At 42.0% G+C, this 16,508-nt stretch overlaps 1 protein-coding gene and 1 pseudogene across 1 annotated transcript in view; both read right to left on the bottom strand.

Moving 5' to 3' along the window:
• The window catches only part of RPA1 (replication protein A1), a 73,326-nt gene that overhangs the window by 14,711 nt on the left and 42,107 nt on the right, over positions 1 to 16,508 (bottom strand). Inside the window, exons 6-12 of the mRNA XM_066363504.1 lie at positions 8,389 to 8,481; positions 4,996 to 5,128; positions 3,776 to 3,878; positions 1,180 to 1,248; positions 852 to 1,044; positions 555 to 694; positions 55 to 203 (exon numbers count right to left, since the gene is read on the bottom strand). Of these exons, the coding sequence (XP_066219601.1) occupies positions 55 to 203; positions 555 to 694; positions 852 to 1,044; positions 1,180 to 1,248; positions 3,776 to 3,878; positions 4,996 to 5,128; positions 8,389 to 8,481 (880 nt within the window). The remainder of the gene's footprint in view (positions 1 to 54; positions 204 to 554; positions 695 to 851; positions 1,045 to 1,179; positions 1,249 to 3,775; positions 3,879 to 4,995; positions 5,129 to 8,388; positions 8,482 to 16,508) is intronic.
• Positions 15,886 to 16,446, bottom strand: LOC136394285 (ferredoxin-2, mitochondrial-like; annotated as a pseudogene).

Genomic DNA, 16,508 nt, shown 5'->3' on the forward strand with positions numbered 1-16,508 from the left:
TCTCTTCAAAGCCCAGGCTCAAATAGCCCCCTTGTTTAGTCCTATAACACCTACCATCCACGAAGCTTATAGGCCTCTGAGATGTCAGGATTCACAATGACTGTGCTTGAAGACAGTACAGACAGGCTCCGTCCACCAAAATCCGAAACTCTGGCTCCTTTGATAGCCATCACGGGTTGTCTAGAACCATCAAATTTATCAGCCTGCATCGCAACAAAATCCCAGACAAATACAAATATGTGTCACTGGCAGGAAGAACACACAGAACGTTTTTTACAGAAAACAAGGAAAATAGTCAATAGCAGAGTGATTGCAATAAATGGGACACGGACTCTATACAAGATAACCTCACATGTAAGAATCTGCTCAGAGACACATCAAAACTAATGTAGAAGAAATAGCATTTCACTATGTAAAATGTAAATCAAACCAATCTCACAGAATTAAATCAATGAAGGATTTTCAATTTTCCTTACCCGATCCTTCATTAGGAATAGTCTAGAAGACAAATCATCTTTCTGCACAAGCTTTGACTGCTCAGTACAAGTACTTACATCTTCTCCCCAGAGAGTAGCAGACACCACTTTCCCTGACATGTCCATCAAATAGATATTTCTCTTGGAAACTTCTCTGTTGTTAGACTTCACTATGATTTTAGTGGCATCTTCATAGCTCTTGCAGACCCCAATTATGTCTAAAACACAGGCACAATGTTTTAGCTAGAGATGGTCATGGCTCCCATTAAAGTGTGGCCAAAGGTTGAACAGCAAGCAGGTTAAATGTTACACCTCTCCTCCGTATTGCAAACAAGATTGCTCATTATTCCTCTTTGTTCTCAGACACAGACTTACCTACAAGTGAGTCCTTAGGTTTGCTCTCGAGGTCACCAATCCTGGTGAAATCAAACTGAACTGTAGGTAAATTGTGACCATCTTCACAGGGCATGACAGAAGTTTCATTATTGAAGGTCATCTCATAGTCATTTTTAACAGCTGTGAATTGTTTGTTAGCAATCTTCAGAATGCCTTTAGAGAAATAATAAACCTGCAAAAGAGTCAAGCCATGGAACATGGAACAGTCCACCAAACTGGACATAAAAACCTTTCACCACACAGCTCTCCAGTGGACGAGAGACCCTCATCCTCAACTGTTTCCGTTTTAGACTCAACACGACCATACCTTGTTCACGTCAATGAGGGGGAAGAACTTGTCCACTTGCTCATTGAAAGCAGTAGCTCTGATTTCACCCTGTGGATGTACGAGAGAGGTTAGAATTGTGGTGTTCACCAAGTTTTTTTTTTCTTTTTTAAAAATTTTATTTATTCATTTTAGAGAGGAGAGAGAAAAGGAGAGAGAGAGAGACAGAGAAGGTGGGGAGGAGCTGGAAGCATCAACTCCCATATGTGCCTTGACCAGGCAAGCCCAGGGTTTCGAACCAGCGACCTCAGCATTTCCAGGTCGACGCTTTATCCACTGCGCCATCACAGGTCAGGCGTGTTCACCAAGTTTTGCCAGTGAAAAACAGGACCCTTTAGTGTGAAATGACATCTTCAAAGAAACAAGTTTTATAGTCACATATTCAAAGTATTAACCCCATGAAACAACGTAAGTTTTGTTAGCTGACCCTGTTATCATGCTTTATTAACATCAAGTTAGAAACATAAAAAAAAAAAAATACAACAAACCCAACAGTGAGCTTAATATTCTGACACCAAAATGAAACAACTTTGAACACCGAGGGACACGACCGCAGCCCACGGGGAAGTGAGCTGAACCACGATGATTCACCAGCTTCCCTTGCATTTGCACTGAGAAGGAATTAGTTCATCCTCAGGGAGTCATTGCCAAAAATGTTACAGCAAATCGTGTCTTCAAGTGGCTTGTGATTTGATTTTCTTTTATTTTTCATCAAAATGCTACAGATAGATAAGTAGGTTTACAGTTCTGAGTACATGAAACATGGAGGGTTTATTTATTTTTTTTTAAAGAGAGAGAGAGAGAGAGAGGCAGACAGAGAGACAGGAAGGAGGAAAGATGAGAAGCATCAACTTGTAGTTGTGGCACTTCAGTTGTTCATTGATTGCTTCTCATATATGCCTTAACTGGAGGGCTCCAGCCAAGCCAGTGAACCCTTGCGAACCCTTGCTCAAGCCAGTGACCTTTGGTCTCAAGTCAGTAACCATGGGATCATACTGATGGTCCGTGTTCAAGCTAGTGAGCTTGTGCTCAAGCTGGCAACCTCGGGGTTTCAAACCAGGGACCTCAGCATCCCGGGTTGATGCTCTATCCCAGGGGTAGTCAACCTTTTTATACCTACCACCCAATTTTGTATCTCTGTTAGTAGTAAAATTTTCTAACTGCCCACCGGTTCCACAGTAATGGTGATTTATAAAGTAGGGAAGTAACTTTACTTTGTAAGATTTATAAAACAGAGTTACAGCAAGTTACAGTATATAATAATAATTACTTACCAAGTACTTTATGTCGGATTTTCGCTAAGTTTGGCAGAATAAATCTTTATAAAACAACTTACTAGAGTTAAATCTATCTTTTTATTTATACTTTGGTTGCTCCGCTACTGCCCACCATGAAAGCTAGAATGCCCACTAGTGGGCGGTAGGGACCAGGTTGACTACCACTGCTCTATCCACTGCACCTCCACTGTTCAGGCTAGAGTTTATCCTGTACTTTTATTAATTAATTATTATTGTGTTGTTTTCCATATAAACAACTGCAAACCTACTTTTGCCCACCCCTGTACATTTGGGGTGTCATTCCATCTTACAAAAACAAAACCCAAAACAAACCACCTATTTTTTTTCTGCCTTTAGGAGTTTGAAAAGAATGTTTGGCCCTGGCTGGCTGGCTCAGCTGTAAAGCGCTGACACAGTGTATGGAGGTCCTGGGTGCTATTCCCAGTCAGGGCACACAGGAGAGGCGACCATCGGCTTCTCTCCCTCTTTCCCCACCTCGCTCTCTTCCCCTCCCACAGCCACGGCCAGGCTCGAGTGGTTCAGATTGATTGGTTTGAGCACATCAGCCCCGAGTGCTGAGGATGGCCTCTGCCTAAGGCACTAAAAATAGCTCAGTTGCGAGCAAGGCCCCAGATAGGCAGGCAAGGTAGTTCCTGGTGGGGGGTGCATGCAAGAGTTCGTCTCTCTATCTCCCTTCCTTTCATTTAAAAACAAACAAGTAAACAAACAAAAAAAAGAATGCTTGAAGTACATACAATATTCGGGATTAAAAACAAAACTAATGGACAGAAGAGAAACAGCTAACAAGGCTGTGGTAATTCCACAACTTGGGTTTTTTGTCTCCTCATCATGATTTTGTTTAAGTAAAGCATGTAGCGTCTGCGCAGTCAGAATCCATCTCCCACAAAACCATGCACTCATCAAGGCTGCGGAGTGCCTTCCGCTGCAGCCCAAAAGCTCCACTTTGCTCCCAAGCGCACATCACCTCCTACAGCTTCACTAAGCCTGCCTGCAAGTCAGACAGTACCTCTGGGTTCTCCTGTCCATGAGGCTACTTATATATTCAGAAAATGAATTTCCTCTGCTACAAATAATGTCATTTAAGGTCAAGGATATTATTTTTGACCTTGAACCCTCTGTCCCAGATAGCCTCAAAAGACTATGAAAGAGGAAAAACAACAATAACAAATATGGTTCTTTTTGGCCCACTATTCCCCCCCCCCCCCCACAGACCTGTACAGAGATGAGCCTCTGTTTCTCAGGGTCAACTACTCCTATTTCCCCACTTGACCAATACTCACACTTTCATCCACTAGCTCTATAGAGAAAAGCTTCCCTTCTCCTCGGGAATTGCTCCAGGTGCGGATCTGACTCTTATTGGTAACACGAGCACATATGGTCCACCTAAAAGCAGACAGGTTATGTTAATATGCAGTCTTCCTTGGGAAAGATCTGAAGGGCTCCCTCACATCTTCCTATAGCATTTCTTAGCTTTTGCAGACGCTATTTTTCAATGTATGCTGTACTTTAATCCACCTAATTAAACCCAAAGCTGACATAAAGGTTTGACAGTTTATAGAATAAGCAAACAGTAAAACATACAGGTTGATTTAACACTAACTCATTCTCCTGTCAAATAAGTAAATTTATAAACTCTCTCTCTTCTCCAAAAAAGCATCACCAAGGCAACAATATCCCCTTAATGAAAGGTTTGATGCTAAAAAATGCAGTAATACCAGCAATTATATTTTGCCACTATGTTCATTATGGGAACTGATACAACTGGTATCAAACTTCTGTCTCATTTCTAACACACAATGAACAAATACAAGGTTATGGAACACATGGAACACAGTGTTGGTAAGCCACTAAAGCACAACACAAGGAAGCAATATGAACCCAGAAGCCACTAAAATAGGAGGCACAGGACCCGACGTCAAGTCCTGGCGCCCCTCCTGAATGTAGGTGTTGGGTACATTAGTTACTTCACTTATAATTTCCCAAGGGAACACATCTTCCCTGTATCGCAAAGAATGTAACTGCTAAAATTAATTTCTAATGGAAAAAAGTCATATAAAAGAAATATCTCTTCAGGCTATATTAATGTGTTTAATACAAACAGTACGGATTTTTTGAACCAACTACATCAGAGTAACATTTTTTAGACTAAAAGTTACCTATTTATAGGATGAAAAGATAAATGCCTTCTAAATTAGAACAAATATTTAGTTTTACTCATAAGAATATCAACTGATATTTAAGCATGAAATACTTTAAATCTGAAAACGAATGAAGCTTACTAGGCTAGGGCAGACTGCTCCTTTGTTTTGACCATTCTTATCTGAGAAGTTAAAAGTTGTTACAATTTGTACATTTTTGCCCCTCAGGGAAAAAAAAACCACAAAAAAGAAACCCATTTTATACGTGGTAACAGTTCACATATAAATAGGACAAGAGCTCACAATAACCTCTGACACTATTTTGTCGGTACAATCTGAACTTGTTCAAGGGAGTGACTCACTTGGACTGGTAAGGGGTGAGGCTGGCAATGGGTACCACCTTGGCCTGTGAAGCCCCCGAACTGTTCACTAGGCTGGTACTTCCAGCTTTTCCAAATGTCTTTGAGGCACCAAACGCCTTAGATACAGTGGAACCTTGAAAAACAAACATAAGGAAGAACAATCATTATTTTATTTAAATTAACTCTCAATTACTGAGGTGTCACCGGTGAAATCATAACAAAACGAGAGGCAAAGTTTTTCCTTTTTAGCAATCAAGAATAGGTCATTAGGCCCTGGCCGGTTGGCTCAGTGGTAGAGCGTCGGCCTGGTGTGCAGGAGTCCCGGGTTCAATTCCCGGCCAGGGCACACAGGAGAAGCGCCCATCTGCTTCTCCACCCCCCCCTCCTTCCTCTCTGTCTCTCTCTTCCCCTCCCGCAGCCAAGGTTCCATTGGAGCAAAGATGGCCCGGGCGCTGGGGATGGCTCCTTGGCCTCTGCCCCAGGCGCTAGAGTGGCTCTGGTCGGGGCAGAGCAACGCCCCGGAGGGGCAGAGCCCCTGGTAGGCAGAGCATCGCCCCTGGTGGGCGTGCCAGGTGGATCCCGGTTGGGCGCATACGGGAATCTGTCTGACTGTCTCTCCCCGTTTCCAGCTTCAGAATTTAAAAAAAAAAAAAAAAAAAAGAATAGGTCATTAAAGCTCCTCTGCACAGTTTCTGAAAAGCTTCAACCTCAAAATTCAGAAAATATACTTTAGTCCAGTGATTTCTTATCTTCTGTCTCAAAGTATTTCTGCACAATGGAATTTGGCTAGAAGTAGAAATCTACCATTATTCAGCATTTATTTATTGAGTTTCCACAGCATGTACCAAACTATTCTAGGTATTTGTAGCACTTAGTAAAAATACACAAAAACTGTCCCAGATCTTAAAATTTTCTATTCTAACTACAGAGCTGAGAGACAGCTACATAGACAATAGGATTAATTACCTCAAGATTATGCAAAGAAGCACATGTGCTGTGTAGAGTATAAGTGTGTGTATACATACCGAATATATACTCTCCAATTATGTAAAACACACACACCAATCCAGTTTTCAAGCCAGGTGCTTCCCCTCAATACACTGTCCAGTATTTTTTCTGATGTATGTTTAGGGTACATGAACAGGTTTTTAAAAATTAAATATTAATATAAGCCAAAGACAGACAACTAAGAAAATAAATCTGTGGGAGGTGAGATAAGAATAACATATTAAACGGCCTGACCAGTGGTGGTGCAGTGGATAGAGTGCTGACCTGGGATGCTGAGGACCCAGGTTCAAAATTCTGAGGTTGCTGGCTTAAGTGCAGATCCACACGATCCCATGGTCACTGGCTCAGCTTGAGTCTCCCCCACCCTCTCGTCAAGGCATGTATGAAAAGCAATCAATGAACAACTAAATTGCTGCAAATATGAGTTGATGCTTCTCATCTCTTTCTCTCTTAAAAAGAAAGAATAAAAGAATAACACACTACTAATTGTGTTTCAGCCGAAGGAGTGACTTATTTGATTATTTACCATTTTAGGTGATCTATTTCACCACCTCCCTTCAGCGGTAGATAATTTGAGAGTTGTGTAGTATGAATAGATTTTGCAAGGTAGATAAAAACATCAAAGACCAATGGGGAAAAAGTCCTATGTCTAGAAAGTTTTATGGAAACATTACTAACGTCATAACTTTGTCTTTTTTAGAATCTCAGCATTGAAAAATAGAAACTAGTCATTGAGAGGTGGACAGGAGGCGGTGTATGTGAAGCTGTGACAGAACAATGGCTCTCTAAAGATAAATCCAACCAAACGCTACAATCATGAATTTCAGCAGTGGTTCCTAAAGTAAAGGCGAGGAGACGAAATGATTCCATTACAGCTTCGCAGACCCACTGCAGAGAAAGTTAAAAAAAAAATTCCTTCCTCCCTCCCTCCCTCCCTTCCCTCCCTTCTTCCTTCCCTCTCTCCTTCCTTCCTTCCTTCCTTCCTTCCTTCCTTCCTTCCTTCCTTCCTTCCTTCCTTCCTTCCTTCCTTCCTTCCTTCCTTCCTTCCTTCCTTCTTTCCTTCCTTCCTTCCCTCTCTCCTTCCTTCCCTCTCTCCTTCCTTCCCTCTCTCCTTCCTTCCTTCCTTCCTTCCTTCCTTCCTTCCTTCCTTCCTTCCTTCCTTCCTTCCTTCCTTCCTTCCTTTTTTTCTTCTTTCTTTCAAGTGAGAAAGGGACAAGAGACAGACACAGACAGGAAGGGAGAGAGATGAGAAGCATCAACTCACAGTTGCAACACCTTAGTTGTTCATTGATTGCTTTCTCAGATGTGCCTTGACCAGGGGCTCCAGCAGAGCAAGTGACCCCTTGCTCAAGGCAGCGACCTTGGGCTCCAGCCAACAACCATGGGGTCATGTCTATGGTCCCATGCTCAAGCCAGTGACGCCAAGCTCCAGCCAGCAACCCCGCACTCAAGCTAGTGAGCCCATGCTCAGGCCGGCACCCTTAGGGCTTCAAACCTGGGTCCTCAGTGTACCAGGCTGACACTCTATCCACTGTGCCATCACCTGATCAGGTGAAACTGCTTCTCATCCATGAGATGGAGAAGCAAATCAATGCTCAATATAAATGACACTGTCTTTAAGCTAAGATAAATACTCAAGAGCCCAAAATGGGAAACTTGGAGAGAGACAAGTCAAATTTAATAAACAGATCCTAGATAGTGAAAACGCTAGAATTTAAAAGCTAAGTCAAGGGGATGTAAGGTCTAAGACGTGAGAAACTACCAGAAAATAGTATATCATTCCAATAAAAAATGGCATATTAAGTATCTTTAATCATTTTTTTTTAATCACATACTTGGCAGTAAGAACTGGACTTAGGCCCTGGCCAGTTGGCTCAGCGGTGGAGCGTCAGCCTGGCGTGCGGGGGACCCGGGTTCGATTCCCGGCCAGGGCACATAGGAGAAGTGCCCATTTGCTTCTCCACCCCCCCCTCCTTCCTCTCTGTCTCTCTCTTCCCCTCCCGCAGCCGAGGCTCCATTGGAGCAAAGATGGCCCGGGCGCTGGGGATGGCTCCTTGGCCTCTGCCCCAGGCTCTAGAGTGGCTCTGGTCGTGGCAGAGCAACGCCCCGGAGGGGCAGAGCATCGCCCCCTGGTGGGCAGAGCATCGCCCCTGGTGGGTGTGCTGGGTGGATCCCGGTCGGGCGCATGCGGGAGTCTGTCTGACTGTCTCTCCCCGCTTCCAGCTTCAGAAAAATACAAAAAAAAAAAAGAAAAAAAAGAACTGGATTTAAGCAACTGTCATGACTGGCTTCTGAACACTCTTGTTAGGCCCAGATTAAATTTCAAAACCTGATTCAAAAGCCTGACACATATAATGAGCATGGACACTCGTGTGGCAGCCTTACCCACTCCTGAGCCCCCATTCTGCTGCTGGGGCTTGCTGGCTGGTGGACTGGCTGCGGAGACTGGAGAGGGAACCACCTGCTGCTGTCCGTGTCCTGAGGATCAAAAGAGAAAGACCATTCTGGTAGAAATAATTTGGGTTAAAAGATTTAAACTTAAGTAGAAGTAATATTCTGAGAAAACATGCAATTTTGATTTTGTTGAAGACGCTCATGGGTCAGAACTCATGCTGTGGCAGTCAACAGCCTGCTGTGAACTTGCTAGGGGTCCACTGCTGTTTTCATTACTTAAAAGGTTGCCTCCATTTACCTTTCACCTGCTTATAATTGATAGCTTCCAGTTTTAATGAGGTTTTCCCCAAAAGCCTTGCCCATTTCTCTTGCATGAACCTGAAGTAAAGTCACCAGGCTGAATCTGTGACAACACAACTATTTCCATAGCAACAAATCGATGTCATCAACAGAACTGTGTGTTCACGGCAGGAACTATTAGAAGAAAAAGCTGGGTGGTAAGAAAAACCTAAAAGCAGTTCAATTGTCTCTGAAGTGCTCCAACTTCAAAGGAAAGGAGACATTCAGAAAGGATTCTGCCTTTTTCCTCCCAAACAAAGCCACCTTATTTTGCAACTGACAGCTGGTGGAAAATAAGAGTTGAAAGAGTCTTAGGTACCGTGAAGCGCTAGTGAACGTCACAGCAGGAAGGGATGAGAACCGAGTTCAGAAGCAAGTGTGTCAAGGAAACATGAAGATTAAAAGGAAAAGAGGGGAAGTGAACATGGCTCTCAAGCAGAAAATAAGAAATCCCATACCATTAAAGTATTTATTTGCCCCTTATCCTTTCTACAAATGTTTATGAAGACGAAAATGTTAAAAAATAGTAGCAAAACACACCTAATTGAAAAAAAAAATAGATTCACAGAATTTGATTTTACCTTTGTAATTGGCACTAGAAGTACAAGTCAACCTAACCTGGACTGCTCACCAAGAGTGCTTGCCACACATAAGTATAGCTCCAAAGATTGTCCTAGCGTGCCTTAGGAACAAAAATGGTGATCACTGCTGAAAAAGCTCCCTCCTGCACCCTGTCTCTGCCTTCTTCAACCCCCAGGTTTGTTCCCTCTGGGTTTCCCAGGCTCTAACTCAAATGGGCACATTACACTCTGATGTCACTGCCTTCTGCCGGTTTTAGTCTTAATCGGTACGACTAAATGAGAGCTAACTGTGCCATTAGAGTAAGTAAGATTAATATAGCATAAAATTGAAAAGGTTAAACAGAATTGTTGATTTCTTTAGTTCCCAGGGAGAGAAAAATTGAGGCCTTATTTACATAGGGAAAAAAAGAGCACTGATTCTTGAAAATGAATTCTTATGTTCACGTTAGCTTTTTCACTATCTCTGAATTTACAAAGTGTCAAAGAAACTGAATGGGAGAATTGCTCTTCTTTGATCATGTGTCTTGTGAAGAAACATTCTGAAATTCTACAGTGAACCTTTTTTAAAATCAGCAGGAAAAACATGAGTTGCTTGGTAAACAGCATTAGGGAGTAATGGTTGGGAAAAATTGTATTTTTTCCTGCTTCATAAAACATACCTGAAAGAATGAAAAGACTTAAACAGTCATAAAAATACACAAACCCCTGCTCTGCCCCACCCTCGCTCCTCACTCTCTTCCACTGTCTCAACTATACAAACTCTGAAGTCCTTTTCTCATTACCATGCTTGCCTCTTCAAACAGCTTGTTACACAGGACATGGTCATGGCATCATGCTAACTCTTTTTTTGTGTGTGAGAGAGGGACAAACAGACAGGAAGGGAGAGAGATGAGAAGCATGAAGTCATAGTTGCGACACCTTAGTTGTTTACTGATTGCTTTTTCCTATATGACTTGATCAGGGAATGGGGGGCCTCCAGCTGAGCCACTGACCCCTTGCTCAAGCCAGTGACCACATGGTTGGTCATGTCTATGATCCCACACTCAAGCCTGCGACCTTGGGGTTTCGAACCTGGGTCTTCAGTGTCCCAGATTGACACTCTATCCAGTGTGTCACCACCAGGTCAGGCTCATGCTGATCTCTTACCTTTAATTTCTACCTAAATGCAATTAACCTTTGAGGTACCTACAGTAGTCAATTTCAGAGACAGAAGGCGAAATAGTGGTTATGGGGAGTTACTGTTTCATGGGTGCAGTTTCCGTATGGGATGATCAAAGAGTTCTGAAGTGGTGATGGTGACCTAACAACGTGAATGTATGTAAATGCCACTAAACTGTACACTTAAAAAAGGGTCAGGTATAAACTTTGTTATGTGTATTTTACCACAAATTTTTAAAAATTTTCAATTTATTGATTTTAGTGAGAGATGAATAGAGAAAGACAGAAATATTGATCTGTTCCTGTATGGGCCCTGACTGGGGATTAAACTCATAAACTCTGTGCTATGGGATGATGCTCTAACCAACTGAGCCCTCTGGCCAGGGTCACAATTTTAAAACAAATTATCTACTGCCTGACCAGGTGGTGGTGCAGTGGATAGAGCTTCTGACTGGGAAACAGAGGATGCAGGTTCGAAACCCCAAGGTCACCAGCTTGAGCGTGGGCTCATCCAGTTTGAACACAGGGTCGCTGGTTTAAGCAAGGGGTCACTCGCTCTGCTATAGCCCTCCCAGTCAAGGCACATACGAGAAAGCAATCAATGAACTAAAGTGCCACAAGGAAGAATTGATGCTTCTCATCTCTCTCCCTTCCCATCTGTCTGTCCCTCTCTCTGTCTGTCACACACACACACACACACACACACACACACACAAAATTTACTTATTCTAAGATTAATATTTTTTGACATTTAACATGAATTAAAATTAATGTTATAATTTCCTTTCAGTAGTACATAATATAATGGTAGAGTCTTATAATCATTGGATTCTTAGATTCAATGAAATTGACATTAATAATAGATACCACTTTTTATGTGCTTACTATGCACTAGGTACAAGATTGACATATTCTATTTAATCTTCAACCTTGTGATATAGATAATTATTACACCCATTAAACAGATAAGAAAACTGGGGGACAGGGGTCAAGTAACTTGCTCAAAGTCACATAGCTGGAGAAGAAGCAAAACATCATCTTAAACCCGGGTTTGTCTGACTAGATCCATTTGCTTCACTATGTGGTTAATTTTTAATTGTAAGCAACCAATTCTGGCAGCCAAAACTTCAATTACATAGAATATAACTAATAACCCTAATGTCTGGTAGCTAAGAAAAGTGACTAATCCACTTATCAGAGCAATCATCAACTCCTGCTTTGGACTGCATTTGAAAATCTGGCACAGGACACAGGGGACAGTCTCAAAGTTAAATGGATGGTAAGAGTCCTGGTGCATTTTAAATAGTAGCAATTGCCCTCCAATGCAATGCACTGCAACATGGCCGCTGACCACAAGACCTGTAAGAAATTAGTCTATAGCTAAATAAAAACCTTTCTAAAACTTAAAATCATACCCCAAAGTAGAAATGCATAGACCCAACTTCTGAGAATCTTCTGTTTTGTGACACCTGCGTATCAAACCATTTCAGCAGAAGGGTCAAGGTCATAATTCTTAGACTCTCTTTCTTGCTCTATGCAAGTTTCACATCCCTGGCTCTGACCCAGGAGGAAAATAGGATATGGGCTATTTAAAAGCAGACTCTAGCTCCTCAAGTTACATGCACTCACACCTATCGTTTTTATTATCATTACAATGGTAAGTGAGCCACCAGCTAATAAAAATTAGGTAACATAGGATGGAGTACACAGAGTGACAAAAACTCAATTTCTACCAGCAAGTGCTTTCTTAACAACAGCTACAAAGAATATAAAGGAGATAGTTCTAACCAATAGTTCTCATTTCCTATTGGAAGAAGACAGACAGAATAGGCAGAAAATAATTTCAACTAATAATGAGTAATACCACTAAGTATCATGTAAGAAACTTAAGTTTAAGTAAAATATTATGGTTAGAGATAATGTAGGTACATAGAACTAATACACGTACTGACAAAAATATATAGTGGTTAGTATGGGGGATTTAAAATAATCCAATCCAGTATTGTATGAAACGAGAATTGTGTTAGAAGTTTCACCTTTTTGAAAATTCTGTAAGTATCTTTATTTGATATAGTACTAGTACCATAGGCCAATTTCAATGCACATTTTGGAATTCCTCTACCTAATACAGGGCTGGATTTAGTCGATTAATTTAACTGGCACTCAATATGCCCCAGATTCTGGGTTAAGTGCTGGGAGGATACAAACCAAACCTTAGTTCTCTACCCACTAATAACAGAGCTTCCTTGCTCTGATAAGACTAATTATAATAAACTCTCTAATTGTAATAAACAATTAGAAAACATTTCTGGGAAATACCCCTGTAAGTTAGTAGTCACTGTAACAAAGCTATTTCTAAGCAACAATGTGTTATTGATGCAGTTACAATGAAATTCGATAGCAAATACCCTGAACAGTAAAATCTCTCATCTCCCTGCCACTGAACAGAACCTGAAGAAAGGGAAGAACCACTGGAACTGGATACAGAGACAAATAAGTTTTTCTCACAGTTCCATGTTTCCTTTTTATTTTTTTTTATTTTTGACAGAGACAGAGTCAAAGAGAGGGACAGATAGGGACAGACGGACAGGAAGGGAGAGAGATGAGAAACCTCAATTCTTTGTTGTGGCTCCTTAATAGTTCATTGACTGCTTCTCATATGTGCCTTGACTGGGGGGCTACAGCAGATCAAGTAACCCCTTGCTCAAGCCAGTGACCTTTTGGACTCAAGCCAGCAACCATGGGGTCATGTCTATGATCCCACGCTCAAGCCAGTGACCCTTCACTCAAGCTGGTGAACTTCCGCTCAAGCCAGATGAGCCCATGCTCAAACCAGTGACCTCGGGGTTTCGAACCTGAGTCCTCCACGTCCCAGTCCAATGCTCTATCCACTGCTCCACTGCCTGGTCAGGCCCACAGTTTCATTTTTCTAACCCCAAGCAGTATTTATCTTTTAACCCTTTATCTTTATTTCAAATACTTTTGCCCCGACACACAAAATGTCCAAACAACCATTCAATGAAGTACAACATAAAAAAAAATTAGAAATCTGGCCAAAGGTGATTAAGTAGGGCACCATCATCTCTCCCTCGCCTCTACAGCATCCAAAGATTTCAGAGATGCTAAGCATTGCTTTGTCTCAGCTCTCCTTTCTAAAAGCAGAGAATAAGATGAACCAATGTGCTCATTTTAACAAAACTTCACTGCTGCAAAACAAATGTGGCATTCCAATGTAATACTCTAGAACTTTACCTGAATAAGCTCCAGCTTTCTGTCTCCAATTTAAAGCACAGAGCAGCATAGAGAATACATACCCACACCGTACCCAAATACCCTACATACAGACTCCTAGGAGACTGAGAAAACTCAAATTCCCAATTATGTGAAAGTGAAGCCCCAAACATCACAAATCAAGAAACTACAACGGTAAGACAAAAGCTGCACAAATAATTTAAATGTAAAAAATAAAATCACACAAGTACTAGAATAAACTATGGGTGAATGCCTTAACTGTAAAGAAGACCTTTCCAACTATGGCTTAAAACCCCAAAGTCATGCCTGATTTGTGGTGGCACAGTAGATAGAGCACTGACCTGGAATGTTGAGGTCCCAGATTCGAAACCCCCCAGGTCACCAACTTGAGCATGGGGTCATCGACATGATCCCAAGGTCACTGGCTTGAGCCCCCATCAAGGCATGTAAGAGAAGCAATCAATGAACAACTACAGTGAAGCAATTACAGTTGATGCTTCTCATCTCCCTTCCTGTCTCTCTCTTTAAAAAAAAACCCCCAAAACCTCTGTAACTCAAATTAGAGAAAATGGATCAATCCCTCTACTTTTTAAAGAACTTAGAAATTGAAAAAAAAAAAAAGACAAACAACCAAAAAACCAAATGAACAATACAATAGTCAGTTCACAAAGAATAAAAGGCCCTTAAATGCTTAAAGGGATGCCCACCTTGCTCAGAATACAACTTAACTACACAAAGACGAATTTTCATCCATCAGATTGGTAAAAATTCATACTCTATTAATGTTCACAGAGCTTCACACACTGTGAAAAAGCCAGTATTTTCATGCACTGCTGGTGGGAATACAAAATGATTATCGTTCTGTGGAAGGAACTCCAACCATACCTACCTACCTACATTTTTATCACAGATGCATTTACCCACTGATCCAGCAATCTCATTTCTGGCAATCAAACCCCTTTTGCCCATATAGCTGCATGTATATAAAGTTATTCACTGCAGTAGTATTTTAACAGTGTGTAAACAACTCAAGTATTCATCAAAAAAGAGCTAAATTACAAAGCAGCCACACAAGAGAACACTCTATAACCATTTAGGCTGAGAGTATTTTTAAAAAGTAGAATAAAACAGAGGCAAGACAGTCTATCCTGTGGTGGTGCAGTAGATAAAGTGTCAACCTGGAATGCTGAGGTCACCAGTTTGAAACCCTGGGCTTGCCCGGTCAAAGCACATACAACAAGCAAGCAGTGAACAACTAAAGTGAAGCAACTATGAGTTGATACTTCTCACTCCTCCCCTCTATAAAATCAATAAATAAAATCTTAAAAAAAAAAAAAAAGAGGCAAGATAGTGTGGCATCCTGCCTTTTTTGTACTTATTTGTTCATTAAAACTTGTATAATTGTTAAAAATTTAAATATAATTAAGACAACCAGACAGCTTGCTTGCCTGCTTGCTTGCTTGCTTGCTTGCTTGCTTATTTATTTATTTATTTATTTATTTATTTATTTATTTATTTATTTATTTTAGCGAAAGAGACACACAGACAGGGACAGACAGGAACAGACAGGAAGGGAGATGAGAAGCACCAATTCTTCGTTGTGGCACCTTAGTTGTTCATTTGATTACATTCTCATATGTGCCTTGACTGGGGAGCTCCAGCTGAGCCAGTGACCCCTTGCTCAGGTCAGCGACCACACTATGATCCCACACTCAAGCCAGGGACCTCGCGACAACTTTTTAAATAAACATTACTTGTTGAATACATAATACAGTTATATGTTTCAAGTTAAAACTACAAAATTATATATTTAGAGAAATCTTACTCCTGCTCGTTTCCTCCCACTGTTCCTATCTATGGCTGCCCCCGTTAGGCAACCAATTTTAGTGGTTTCTTTTCATTCTTCATGTATTTTTTGGGTTTTCTTTTCCCCCGTAAGATGGTTTCAATATCACTCTACAGTTAGATTCTAACCCTATCTACACCAAATTCTTAGAGGCCTGGTGCATGTATGAGATCTCTCTTAAGTATCTGGCCTTCTCAGCACTTCTGACATCCCTCTTGGGCCTGTCCATGCGCTGGGCCAGGCTGAAAAGTTGGCTATTCCTCCAGTCCTGGCCCTAGGGCCATGGGTGTCTGGGATGGGCAGCTGCCTATGTCAGCACGGCCTGGGGATATGGCAGTCCACACAGAGTTGCTGGTGGTCTTGAGCAGGGTGAATTCAGCCCCTTCCAGCCTGGTGTCAGCATGATCTAGCAGCCCAGCCACGAGTTCTCCCGGAGGAGGGGAGCCACATCCAGCACGTCATCCTCCCTCCCATCAGGGGAAGGCAGAAGGTCCAGGTGGTCCGCACACACATACACGGGGCAGGTAGAGCACACCAAGGAAGCATCACAGGCCCTTGTTTTGTCTAAATACCAACAGATACATGTGAACAAGGCAAATGGAGTTTCTGATCTCATTCTTGTGCGATAATGGGGGGACTTAGGCCACCCACTCACAGGTCCCGGCACTGCTCAGAGCCACTGGCTTCTTTCTCCGCAGCCACGTGTGAGCCTGTCACCTGGAATTTTCCGGCTTTCACTGGCACGACCACCTCCTCTGATCCCCAAAAGCCCCCAGATCCCCAAAAGCTCCCCCAGGGGCCCTTGGCTACCCATAGCAAGAACCTGGTATTTACTCCACCCTTCCCCACAAAGGCGGCCAGGAGAGGCACCATACTTCACGTGTTTTTATTTGACTCGGTGGCAAAGCGGACAAGTTTTCTCCTTTAGTGTGGCC

The sequence above is a fragment of the Saccopteryx leptura genome, chromosome 2, assembly GCF_036850995.1.
Source record: "Saccopteryx leptura isolate mSacLep1 chromosome 2, mSacLep1_pri_phased_curated, whole genome shotgun sequence".
NCBI lineage: Eukaryota > Metazoa > Chordata > Mammalia > Chiroptera > Emballonuridae > Saccopteryx > Saccopteryx leptura.